General features: G+C 37.2%; 1 protein-coding gene across 4 annotated transcripts in view; it reads right to left on the bottom strand.

The window, feature by feature from the left end:
• CNTNAP4 (contactin associated protein like 4) overlaps positions 1-14,055 on the bottom strand; it is a 334,483-nt gene that overhangs the window by 103,627 nt on the left and 216,801 nt on the right. For 3 of the 4 annotated variants that reach the window (XM_030819122.1, XM_030819116.1, XM_003259972.4), the window contains exons 6-9: positions 13,502-13,686; positions 12,594-12,737; positions 9,690-9,951; positions 240-389 (exon numbers count right to left, since the gene is read on the bottom strand). In XM_030819122.1, the coding sequence (XP_030674982.1) occupies positions 240-389; positions 9,690-9,951; positions 12,594-12,737; positions 13,502-13,686 (741 nt within the window). The remainder of the gene's footprint in view (positions 1-239; positions 390-9,689; positions 9,952-12,593; positions 12,738-13,501; positions 13,687-14,055) is intronic. The other variant, XM_030819124.1, reaches the window with a different exon arrangement.

Genomic DNA, 14,055 nt, shown 5'->3' with positions numbered 1-14,055 from the left:
CGGCGTACTTAAAATCAATCTCATTATAGAAACTGTAAACAGAAGTAAGTCCATCTTGCAGAAATGCATTTCAGGTCAGAATTTTTCGACTTGATCCACCCAAAACGTCCCTGATCAAAGACAGTGAAAAATTATTACTTAGTATTCATATTGGTTAAAACATGACGACTTCGCCAAGACACGGGGGTACTAATGCAAACATGGTTCAGTTGCTCATAGAGCCTGGCACCTATTCTTACCTCCAAAATAATAGGTGCCACCTGAATAAATCTGCTCAGGCCCCAGCGGAGAAGCAGCAGAAGCCATCTGGCCGTCCACCGCCACACTCAAGTGATTCTTTTTAGCAGATAAAGAGACAGAATGCCACTGCCCATCATTTAATCCGACACCTAGGGAGATGAAATCAGTTAGAGATCTCTCTCAAAAGTGAACACTACAAGGAGTTGGTTAGAAACAGCAATAGACACATCACTCAATTGTCTATAGTACTTCACTCTATTAATTAAAAACAATGACATCAACAAAGAAAGGGAGACAAATTGGAAATCAGCATCCTCTATGTGGAAAATGGGGCATTCCAAATTCCCAACCCTGGACAATCCGGGATGGTTACAATATTTCAATTATTTGTCATAGATGGATTTTAGCTTCCATCTATGTAATTTCCTTCTTAGGGAGGAAGGGTTTAGGAATTCCCAAAATTCCAAGATATACCCAATAACATGGTTTACCTGCTACTTTGCACTTTTTTATAACCACCTTTTTATGGTAAGATAATAGAGTATTTAGCAAACTATACCATCAATTATTACAACAATATTGGAATAAACTATTAATAAATAGTGAAAGTTTACAGGTATAATGTAAAGTTAAAAATAAAGCACTGTGAAAAGCCATGTATATGCAATTGATCCTCGTAATTTGTAGATTTGATATTTGAGAATTTGCTTCCTTGCTAGAACTTACTTATAACTCTCAAATCAATATTTAAGGGGGCGTTATCAGTCATTTGAGGACATGTACAGAGCAGTGAAGACCTTGAGTGGCCCTGTCCACATTTCCTGCTGAGGTCAAACAGGGTAATGCTCTCCCTTATTGCTTTAGCTCTCATACTGTAAATAACATTTTCTTTAAATTTTCGTAAGTTTGTTCGTGATTTCACTGTTTAAAGTGGCCCCCAAACATCATGCTGAACTGTTGTCTAGCATTCCCAAGAGCAAGAAGGCTGTGACGTGTCTTTTGGAGAAAATACGTGTGTGAGATAAGTTTCATTCAGGCATGAGTCAGGGTGCTGTTGGCCGAAAGTCCAATGTTAATGAATCAACAACATTATACTAAAGAAGACATCCTTAAACAGAAACACACATAAAACAAGATTATGTATTGACTGGTTGAGAAAATGTTGTGACAGAGGCTCCCAGGAACTAACTCTGTATTTCCCCCAGGAGCAAAGGTTCAGTATTCCCTAATTCAGTGTGTTCACAGACTTTTTAGAACATAACTATAGTAAACAACGAGAATAAACTCTATATATATTTATATACAATTCTAACTATATTCTCTTTTTTTTTTTTTTTTTTTTTTTTTTTGAGATGGAGTCTCACTCTATCGCCCAGGCTGGAGTGCAGTGGCGCAATCTCGGCTCACTGCAAGCTCCACCTCCCGGGTTCAAGACATTCTCCTGACTCAGCCTCCCAAGTAGCTGGGACTACAGGCCCTCGCCACCATGCCCGGCTAATTTTTTTGTGTATTTTTAGTAGAGACGGGGTTTCAGCGTGTTAGCCAGGATGGTCTCAATCTCCTGACCCTGTGATCTGCCTGCCTCAGCTTCCCAAAGTGCTGGGATTACAGGCGTGAGCCACCGCACCTGGCCCTAACTATATTCTTATGTAAGTATGGGAAGGGACTGAACAGAAATGTTCTTATCCAGAAATAGTAGTTTTTGGCCAGGTGCCGTGGCTCATGCCTGTAATCCCAGCACTTTGGGAGGCTGAGGCAGGCGGATCGCCTGAGATCGGGAGTTCGAGCCCAGCCTGACCAACATGGAGAAACCCTGTCTCTACCAAAAATACAAAAAATTAGCCAGGCGTGATGGCACATGCCTGTGATCCCAGCTACTAGGGAGGCTGAAGCAGCAGAATTGTTTGAACCTGGGAGGCAAAGGTTGCAGTGAACCGAGATTGCACCATTGCACTCCAGCCTGGGCAACAAGAGTGAAACTCCAACTCAAAACAAAAAAATAAATAATAAAAAGTAAAAAAAAAAACAAAAACAGTTTTTTTATAAAGGAAAAATGTGATTGTTTCTATTTACTTACATATTTTCCTGTATTTTCCAAGTTTATATATATGTATATATGTATAAAGTCAAAAGTTGCTACAATCAAAAATCGAGGTATTCTTATCACCTCTAAAAAGCAATCTCTAGTCCCTCCTAAGGAAGCCCCAGTGTCATGAATCCCTCAGAATGCATAGACTTTTCCTCTTACAGGCAATCAATTCTACACGGAGCTGTGTAGTTAAATATTGAGCAGAGATGTGAAATCTAAGCATCTTTGTCGTGAATTTACCAGTCAGGTTTACATCCATTTGAATAGTCAGCTCTGTGTGATTCTGCAGATCAAATTAGTAAACAAAAAATATAATCAATCTATCAAAACCAAACAGCCTCTTTTCTGATATTGCATGTGATTTCTTTACTGATTTTATGTAAATCTCTTTTCTGATATATGTGATTTATTTCCCCGAGCAATTTCTACCACATGCATTTGGATCAAAAATGCATCAAGGCTCCCTTAGGTGATTATATGTCTTTGCCCTGGACATATTTAGTCTAACACAAATTTTAGCCAGGGCACAGAAGCTCACTTTTACATCATATCCATGAAGCAAAAAAGATTATCGAAGACCCAGCTCTGGTTTGGTTTTTGTAAGATAATAGGAAAGGCCTGAAAACTGGAATAGGAAGAATGTAGGTTAGATCCTTTTAGACACATTTTCAAAGAGTGGACTCTGAAATAGACAGCTGAATAGAGTTATGTAATCCTATACCATCGTATAGGACTGGATTAAAATAAATCAGATGTCCTAGATTTGTCATCCAGTGCTTCCTTTAAGATAGATTTCACTCATTTAGAGAGAAATTTCTTACATACTCTGTGTCACATGTACAGTCTACCCACCTGCCCCTGGCATTTCTCCTACATCTCATTCTCAAACCCTGTGTGAAAGACTCTACTTCTCTTATTTCATTTTAAACTTTCCATTGGTGTCCAACAGTTCTTCTCAAACTATCTTTGGGGATGAACATTTTATTTTCTGATCTATTGCAAATTGATACTTTTATAAAATATGATGAAAATAAATTACTAAAAAAATAGATTTTGGCAAGGCTGCAGAAGAAAAAAGGGGGGGAATGCTTGTACATTGTTGGTGGAATGGTAAATTAGTTCAGCTTCTGTGGAAAGCAGTTTGGAGGTTTCTCAAAGAACTAAAAATAGAATTACTATTCGACCCAGCAATCCCATCACTGGGTCTATACCCAAAGGAAAATAAATCATTCAACCAAAAATAGGCGTCCTCAATCCCCAGGGCCATGGACCAATACCAGGTCTGTGGCCTGTTAGGAACTGGATCACACAGCAGAAGGTGAGTGGCTGGCAGGCAGGTGAAGCTTCATCTGTATTTACAGTTGCTCCTATCACTTGCATTACCGCCTGAGCTCTGCCTCCTGTCAGATCAGTGGCAGCATTAGATTCTCCTAGGATTTCGAACCCTATTGTGAACTGCACATGTGAGGGATCTAGGTTGTACACTCCTAATGAGAATCTAATGCTTGATGGTCACTGTCTCACATCACCCCCATATAGGTCCATCTAGTTGCAGGAAAACAAGCTCAGGGCTCCCACTGATTGCACATTATGATGAGTTGTATAATTATTTCACTATATATTACAATAATAATAGAAATAAAGTACATAATAAATTTAATGTGCTCGAATCATCCTGAAACCATCCCCCAACGTTACAGTCCATAGAAAAATTGTCTTTCATGAAAACAGTCCCTGGTGCCAAAAAGGCTGAGGACCACTGACCAAAAAATATGCCTGCATTCCTGTATTTATTGTAGTATTATTTACAATAGCAAAGACATGGAATCAACGTAGGTGCCCATCAATGATGGGTTGGATAAAGAAAATGTGGCATATATACATCACAGAATATTACGTAGCAATAAAAAAGAATGAAATAACATTGTTTGCAGCAACATAGATGCAGCTGGACACTATTATCCTAAGTGAATTAACACAAAAACAGAAAACCAAATATAGCATGGTCTCACTTAAAAGTGGGAGCTAATCACTGGGTACACATGGTCATACAGATGGGAACAACAGACACTGGGAACTTCAAAAGGGGAGAGGGCATGGGGCAAGAATTTAAAAACTACCTATCAGGTACCATGTTCACTATTTGGGTAATGGGTTCAGTTGAAGCCCAAATCTCAGCACATGCAATATACCCATGTAACAACCTGCACTTGGACCCCCAAATCTAAAATTAAAAAAAAATAAAACAACAAATAAATAAGACATAAAATACAAGCCCACTAACCACGTGCTTAGATGTTGCAGTGATCTCTTTTTACCAGTTTCTAGGAGTTTAATCTCAATTTTAACATTCATCTCATCATAGATCAGTTGAAAGTATTTCACTGAGCCAGTGCTGGTCCAGGGACCATACTTTGAGTAGCAGGGCTCTGGGCAGTCATTGGTTAGGCATGCAACAGGATTAACTAAAAGGCTTGGGGAGGCCTATTGTCCATATAGAAGCAAAAAATAGATTAAGAACAAAAGATTACCAGAGCAACCCACTCTGTAATTTGGCACACATTTAAACACATTCATCTAACAAGCTAGCAGGTTACAGGTTGTGAATAGAATGAAGTCGTGCCATGTTTGTGGGGGACGCTTCAGAAAGCTTTTCCCAAGTCTCCTTTGTAACAAACATTATTTACCTATGATGAGGAGAATTAATACCTGTCCATGGAATTTACTACTCAAATCACAAAAAGTCCCTTTAACTCATTTCAACTAATTTTACCTATATTTAAATGAGATTCTAATTGTTTTGTGAGTATACAACTCCTTTCCATTTCTAGGTCTGAAAATAGGTTGGCCCCTTTCAAGGGCCACACACTGTGAAACAGGAAAGAGAAGGAGAAATCACAGAACTTGAATTTGTTTTCTTGCTTCTGATATTGTGTAACTAAATGAAAATTCTAAGCACCCAGTCCCACTACTCACAACTTTTAAGTCTGGGGAGAAACATGTTGTCACAATAATAAAATAATAATTTTATTGAGGTATTACTTATAACAAATACTGGGAGCTTTCTATGCGTAGCATCATTTAATCTTCGCTATAACTTATCATTCTCACCTTAAATAAGGAGAAAATGAGGCTCAGAGAGGAAAAGAAACTACCGAGGTCATATCCAGCTGCTGGATAGCTGAAGGAAAACAGAAAACCAAGACTGACTCCAAAACCTACACTCTTCCCTGTCTGCAAGACAGGTGTGTCTCTTACTTTATTTTATTTTATTTTATTTATTTATTGCTCATGTTAAACAATTAATTCTAAGAAAAATAGGCCCCAACAGCTAGGACACGGCCTAGTACCATCACTGAGACCTTGGTGTTGTAAGAATCTGGCTGGCACTGAGGGCTGGGCTTTGGTGTTCTTCTGTTGACCATCAACAATAACACAGAACACCAACATCAGACAAGGCCATTCTATGACTATAATGAAATGAAGGTGGGGAAAAATCATGACTACTTTATAATCTTGTCTAAACACAGACAGAAGCAAGGCTACTGTACAAACCACAAAAACACGAACTTCTTTCTCTCCTGATACTTACGAATGACCAATTGTTTTGTTTTGTATTTACCAACTACGACTTTAGCCTGACTTCATTCTTTCATCCTTCTAGATAAGGTTTACAAAGATATTTAATCATAGAACTACCCTCACTTCCTGACAGCATTTAGTCTACAGCAATTTTTCACTTCCTTGAAACCTCCCTCAAGTCAGCTAACACAACCCCATCCCAAATCCTATGCCATTCTAACAACTTCGTCTTCAGACAACCGTTGGTTTCCAAGGTGTGTTCTCTCTGTTGCAATAAGCAATAAATTCAACTTGTTTAACTCCAGATATGTTAATTGCAGTCCTTGGATGGGAAACATTGACAATGCCAAACGGAATAACGGAAGGACGGAATAGTAAATGGAAGCGTTTGCAATTGCACATTGGAGACCATGAGATTATGGCCTAGAACGTTCTCTCTCTCTTTCTCTTTCTGTTGCTCTCTTTGTTCTGTCTTCCAGCCTAAACCACACAAACATACAAAACACGGAGGAGAAAAAAGATTTATGTCTACTCCCTCTCTATAGATCGTCTTCTACTTCCAGTCCTAAATTGCATCAGAAACATGAGAGCTTAGTTGTCATCACCCTCTCATAAGACTACAACACATATCTGTAGTGCACGATGTATAAGAAAAAAATCAGCCTGCCATATAGGGTAGGAGTTCAGCAAAGGTGCAAAAGGCAATTATACCTAGGCCATTCCTCAGGGAAAAACCAAAGGGTGTTGCCTCTTTCCAAGTGTATTTCAGCGCTCCGAAGTGCCAGACATTCTTATATCCACTAACTGTAGTCGCTAACCAGAATTAAGGATCCAGATTACTAGACAGCTCTTGTCAAGATGAAAATATGGAGGTGGTTGGTACCCATCACTTTGGTGGAGAGCAGGAGTTTAAAGGGTGACAGGTTTATAGCCTGAAAGTTAGGAATATTTCAACAGTGAAAGGGAGGAAGGGGGACTGACAAAAATGGCTCTCCTGCGTGCAGCAAATCAAGGGGGCTGCTCCATTGTAAGAGGCACAAGAATTGAGAAAAATGCAGAAACATCTCAAATACTGCAAGCCTGCCTCTGCCAGGCCCTGCCCATGGGGACAAGAGGCGTGGTTATAAGCCTGATTTTCACTGTTAGGCAAAAACAGCAGCAGAAATGCTAAAATCATAGCAGAAATCTCAAATTTGATATTAAAAACTTTGTTTTAAATGGGAACATAAAACTGTACTGCTCATTGATTTTTGCTTTGACATCTATAAAGGTGGCAACGACTAAAAATATTTTGTGTCATAAGGGATTTTATAGTGCTGCTAATATGTTTCATGATTTATACTAATATAATGTGTTGAATATTTCAAAAATGACTTAAGCTGACATAATATTTTTGAATAATTCCAAACGACAATTTGCAAAACTGTACATCATATTAAAACTTTAGTCTGATTATTCAAGGATTTGCACAATTCAGTTCTTTCTCAATACAATTTTATCTTAATTTCATTATAAAATATATTAAAATGTTGAGTTTTTCAAACAAATAAGATTTGTAAAATATATCTTCAGTAGCTAAGAAAAATTAATCCATCCTTATATAATGAAAAGATTTAGTACAATGTGATAGCAATCCATCAATAAAGACGTGGTTCTCTTGAAGGTCATTATAATACACCCTGACAACTGGTTGAATTATCAAGTGTTGCATACGTGAAACATAAATGGAAAGTCTTCCCCTTAGAAGCACAAACTGACCTCCCACCCAACTACCATTTAAATAGTCTATTTTCAAATGCAAAATGTACTTGCTTCATGGGAACTAGCAAAAAATAATATTGTAAAAGAAACTGAAAAAAAAGAGTACAGAGAGTTTTTAAGTAAAATCCTACTTGTGTTATCTTCAGTGTACTGACATTCATATTTAGTCTAGTACCCTTATGATTAGTATGAAAATAATCATACCAAGTCAGATGATGTCATAACAGATTATATTATATATGAATTTAAACACTCATTTAGAAATTTTTAAATCCCTCGGGGTATTCTATGAGACCTATACCTAGTAATATATTAACTATACATGCTTGTAAAGTGGTTAGAAATGGACTGGCTTCAGCCTGATCAACATGGAGAAACCCCATCTCTACTAAAAAATACCAAATTAGCTGGGTGTGGTGGCACATGCCTGTAATCCCAGTTACTTGAGAGGCTGAGGCAGCAGAATCACTTGAACCCCGGAGGCGGAGGTTGCGGTGAGCTGCAATTGCACCATAACACTCCAGCCTGGGCAACAGGAGCGAAACTCCATCTCAGAAAAAAGAAAGAAAGAAAGAAATAGGCCGACTTCATGGAGCTCCCCACAGTAACGCTGCACTGAAGCGGTTTCTTTAAGATGCTGAAAATTAGGGTATGAATAGAACCACTTCAGAAGGTGTCACATACATCACAATAAATGACACATTAATGGCAAGCTTACATTTTTAGACCTTCATTTTCAGGGCCTATTAATTATTAATATGAGACTGATTAATTTATTTCTTTTTGTCTAGCCAGCAAATCTACCACATTTTGAACACTAAATAAAAAGTCACAGCATAGTACCTCTTTAAAAATTATAACTAATATTGAATTCTCAGTTCCATATTTAAACTACAACAGTAGTACAGCAACAAAAAGACATATAAATAATAGGCATTTGAATATCCATTTGTATACGTGTTTTCTCATATTTAATTTTCTTTTATTTATTTATTTATTTTTTTTTATTATACTTTAGGTTTTAGGGTACATGTGCACAATGTGCAGGTTTGTTACATATGTATCCATGTGCCATGTTGATTTTCAACTGTGTTTTAACTTTTCATTTTTTTCTCCTCTCCAAGTTACATTCCACTATTTTTTGGTCATAGTTAATATAGAGGAGTAGTACAATGGAATCTTTAAGTTGTTTTTAAAGATCACTTATTAAATTAATGTAGTAATTTACCCCAAGACAACCTCTAGTTGCTTGGCTTGGATGCTATTGTACATACGTAAAAATGTGACGTAGAGCTTTTGTCAAGAACTTTATAATTTTAATGAAGAGACAAAAACATCCCTCACTCAAAGCACTGGCCTAAATTAGACATTCATTCTGCAGGCACTCATATAGTCACCTTAACTGTATTACTTCTAATTATTAAAATGATACCGTATTGCCTAAAAGTAGAGAGAATGTCATTTGGTGCCAAAATGAGGAATCTTGCATAAATCTTTGCATCCCCTTAAAGTGTATTCAACTCTTTACATAAGACATCAGCAAATAAAGTTACCGTTCACACTGTACACTCATATAGAGATATAGATATAGATCCCAGAAAGACCTCTCCCTTTTTCTCACAGAACAGATAAGACTAACAGGTGTGTTAGGAAGAGTCTAGTCTTCCATTGAAGGACACTTAGTTAACTTGTTGGCCTATTTCAACGTCTTCACGTTTTCCCCAAAACACATCACCTTAGGATATGTTCTTTGTCTGGAGTGGGAAACAGGGTCATGAAACAAAACTTCAGTTCCCCAAAACTATCATTTTGGTTAATAAGAACTGCTACTGTTGGAACCATATTTAAAAGAAAATTGGAATCAAGTTCCTCTAAGAAAGAGTACTTATAATCTTACTAACCTGAGTATTCATTTATTAAGCAAATATTACATTTTTGGTTATGCATAAAATTTGGCCACAGAGAAAATGAAATCTTTCAAATCCATATGCTTTGCCCCAGGGAATACATTTATTACCTGCTGTAATGTCACTGGGTAGTTTTCCTGGCTGGTAGAGATTTGACTTAAGTTTTCCATCACTCAGAAAGAGGAGGATACCCCCTGAAATCAGCTGAAGTTCACTGAATAGCAGAAGCCCTGCCTTATTCCAAGTTCGAAATTGAAAAGTGGCAGAAACCTCCTCTTCTCCAGAGAAGTCTGGCAGTGCTAAATAACTCCTGGAGCTCAGAAAAGTCACGGGCATAGATTGTGGTTGTGAACAAGAAAATGACACATTTCCCTGAGAATAAAGTAAAAGAAAAAGTTTTCAGAATGTTATTCATATCACATTAGTAACAGAATTTGAAGGCTGCTTTTCAATCTCACATTATCCGCGATTTAAAACAACCGCCTGCTATCAACATGACAATCCAAAACACTGCCATATTTCTTAAAGGTTCTTCAAGCCTTTGCTCTGCTCTTCTCTCCATTTCTCAAGTTTAATATAAATTTAAAAGTCAGTGAAGTCAAGCTTATTTAGAAGACCATGCATTTGAATAAAATATTCGGTCTTGGTCAAACGAAAACATTTGGCTCTATTATGAATCTGTGAAAAGTGAATTCACTTTTATTATAAACAAATATGCTGATCCAGCGAATGAAATAACAGAAGCTGAACAGCAAACTCCTCTAACCCATATATGTAAAAGCAATTTTAAGACTATCAGACCTAGGGAAAAAAAATGGAAACATTTTTTACCAGCTGCAGCTTGGTCTTTGTTCTTAGTGATACATAATAGTTGTATGTATTGACGAGGCACATGTGATATTCTGATACACACATATAATGTGTAATGAGTAAATCAGAATAATTGGGATGTCCATCACTTCAAACATTTATCTTTTCTTTGTGTTGAGAACATTACAAAACTTATCTTGTAGCTATTTTGAAATATACCAAAAATCCTTATTAACTATAGTCGCCCTACTGTGCTACTGAAAACTAGAATTTATTGCCCCTCTTCTTTCTAATATTTTTGTACCCATTAACCTGCAGCTTGATCTTACGCATCATTTGGATTGCTGCCTGATAGCTTACCAGCAGCAAATCCTCTTGCCAATGAAGAGTGAATGGTCCTTGCAGTTTCTAGAAACTCATTTTATGGATAAAATACACACATACACACACACACACACACACACACATCTATCTAAAATATTTTTATTTTTATTTTAAATAATTTTGCTTTTATTAAAAAAAAACTATTTTAAAATCTTGCTGGCAGTTATGGTCATATAAATACCACCAATTCACATAATTAGAAATAAAATGTTGTTTAAACAATAAATACACTTGTGATGTGCTTTGGGATTTGCTGACACGTGAGCTTAAATTTACACACTTTGGATTTTAAGCAATGAAAGAAATTCGTTCAAATCAGTATGTGTCTGCTTTTTATTATCAAACTGGTAAAGCTAGAAACCATGTTTCCCAGAATCTCCTTACTTGTCTGCTTCTGAGTAAAAGCCAAAAAAGAGAGCTTGGGTGATACTTGACAGTTAGAATTAAAACACCAGCAACACACTTTGCCCCTAAGGTTTTTCTGTAATCATGTGCAATGAGGGGTGGTCACACAGTGGCTGGTTTGTTCCAGTCTGTCCTTGCTCTCCTGCACTATGGCCCATCTCTTCTTCCTGACAGCTGACACGGCCAACAGCAAGCCCAGGCCCATCCCTGGATGCATGGCTGGGGACACACAGGGGTGGTGGCTACCCACAGGCAACAACTGCCAAAGTTCTCTTTAACCCTCCTAGGCTGAAAACGTCTGTAAGTTCCAACACGCCTCCACACACCATTGCTTTGGGCAGAATTAATGACTTCTCTGATCCCCGCACTTCCCCTTGCCAGGCCTTTCACTTTTTAGTTCCTCTGAAAATTGTTAAGGTCCAAGTCCTAATATAGATCCACTGTTCACAATACTTAACATTGGTGCTGCTTCCCTAACTGAAACGTAACCAAGACAGCTATATTTAAATTCTCCCCGTTTCCACAGAATTAGAATGTAATGCAGTCTGACCAACATTGCCATTTGGACAGATTGGCCGATGCAATATTGTAACACATCCTATATTTGCTTGTGGTAGTAAGATCTCTTGGTGCGGATTTCCTACATGTGATGTTTCTTACGTACTGTTGTCTATTCATCTCTTTTATTTATCATGAATGACTATGGCAAAATACAAGTTTTGCAAATGTCTTCCTAATATACATGGTTGTTATCTGATCCCAGAAACTCTGTATGCTCATCTGGTAAGTTGTAGGGAATATCTTATTTAAAGAATCACAGAGCAGGCTGGGCATAGTGGCTCATGCCTGTGATCCCAGCACTTTGGGAGGCTGAGGCGGGCGGATCACCCGAGGTCAGGAGTTCAAGATCAGCCTGGCCAACATGTCAAAACTTTGTCTCTACAAAATATACAAAAAATTAGCCAGGTGTGTTTGCAAGCGCCTGTAGTCCCTGCTACTCGGGAGGCTGAGGTAGGAGAATCACTTGAACCTGGGAGGCGGAGGCTGCAATGAGCCGAGATTGTGCCACTGCACCCCAGCTTGGGTGACAGAGCGAGACTTCGTCTCAAAAAAGAAAAAAAAAACACATCAAAAGAAATTAGGCTCCTGTGAGTAATGACATCACAATAAAATTAAAATATCAACCATAAAAACACTGCTTTACTTCATATAAAAATAAAATAATTATGCCCCCAAGATTATAATTCCTTCAGATAGAACCAATCTTTTATATGCATATTGCCAATCAAAGAAAAATATTTAAATAAGAGTAACCTCTAAAACATCATGTCAAATGGGAACCTAAAATGGAGCAATTTTACTGTGTGGAAAAAAGAAATATAGTTTTACCAATGTCTTTGTGTAAAGACTCTTACCATAGCAATGATCTGTGGTTTTTGCTGCTTGGCCAAATCAATGATATCCACTCCATTATAATAGAGATTTTCTAAACATCCATGAAAATTTCTATGTGGGAATGACACTGATTTTCCAGGTGCTGGAATCCCTCCAAAGCTGATCTTAGAAAGAAAAATGGCATCAATAATATTGTTTAGTGATTTTCTAATAATCTGCTTAATTATGATTAGCAAGTATAGCTATAATCATCACACATAGATCAATTTTTCATAACCCTACACACACAAAAATTAAGATTTAGATTTAAAACTAATTTATGTGCACTTAGCTTTTATTTACACTAGAACTTTATTTTTACAACTTGCTGATCACATCTGGCTTTGATATTCATTGGTTGATGAAAAATACATCTTTATAACATCGTAAAACTTGATCTGTTTAATACTACAACCAATTATAATATTTTATTTTAGATACGTTTCTGGCACATATTGATATTTGAGCATTTGAATCCATTGCTAATGAATTAATTAATCAGTTTGTTGCAAGGTTCTCCTTATAAATCTATACTGCTCACAAATACTCTAGAACACAGAGAAGTCATAGCAAACACCCTATATTTGCTTGTGGCAATAAGATTTTCTGGTGCAGAAGATTTCCTACATATGATGTTCTGTGACTACATATTTTAGGTAAAAAAGATCATCTCCCTCTATAACAATAAATTTACATACTGTGAGAAAGATGAAAGTACAAGTACTATATGCCAAAAGCTGCTACTGTGAGTTAGACTGCCTTGGGAAATGCTTCACGAACTGTTCTATGATTTACTGAAAAGGTGGGTTCTTTATAGTGTATTTGCCTTTGGGAGATTAAACCACATATACATAATAAAATCGCATTAATTGAAACATAACCATCACACCTCATAATCAAGATTAACGAGATTGAATTCTCCTTGTGCGTGGAAATGATGCCTGTGTTCGTCCACTGTAAAGTTGACTTGTTTGCCCAAACGCTGGATGAGCACTGAATGCCAATGCTGATCATCCAGCAGGCTGCCCAGGGTGAGATTGACCAGGGTGGAAGTGGAAGGCAGTTTAGCTTCACCTTAGAAGAGGAGAAAAATAACAGCACCATTATTGCCAGTGTAATGAAAAAAAAAATTTCCCTTCTGTGGACCACCATCTTTCATAATAATTGCAATCTCCTTCTACGCATTCCATTTCAAACACTAGGATGGATTTCCCTGAAGTTTGAATATAATAATCTCTCAACGTTGTTGTAATTTCCTCCACTGTTAATTCTTTTTGTCATTATTACTGATTGCATGCTCATTTTCTATGTAAATTTTATCTTTGCTACAACCTCATTATTTTTACTACCTCAACATTTTTCAGGCACCCATCCCTTCCTTTATGATGTTAGAAAGCTATACGGTTCTATCAGCACTATATAAAAAACATTGAATGAAGATTT

The sequence above is a fragment of the Nomascus leucogenys genome, chromosome 2 (genome assembly GCF_006542625.1).
Source record: "Nomascus leucogenys isolate Asia chromosome 2, Asia_NLE_v1, whole genome shotgun sequence".
NCBI lineage: Eukaryota > Metazoa > Chordata > Mammalia > Primates > Hylobatidae > Nomascus > Nomascus leucogenys.
This window is presented reverse-complemented; position numbering and strand designations above follow the sequence as displayed.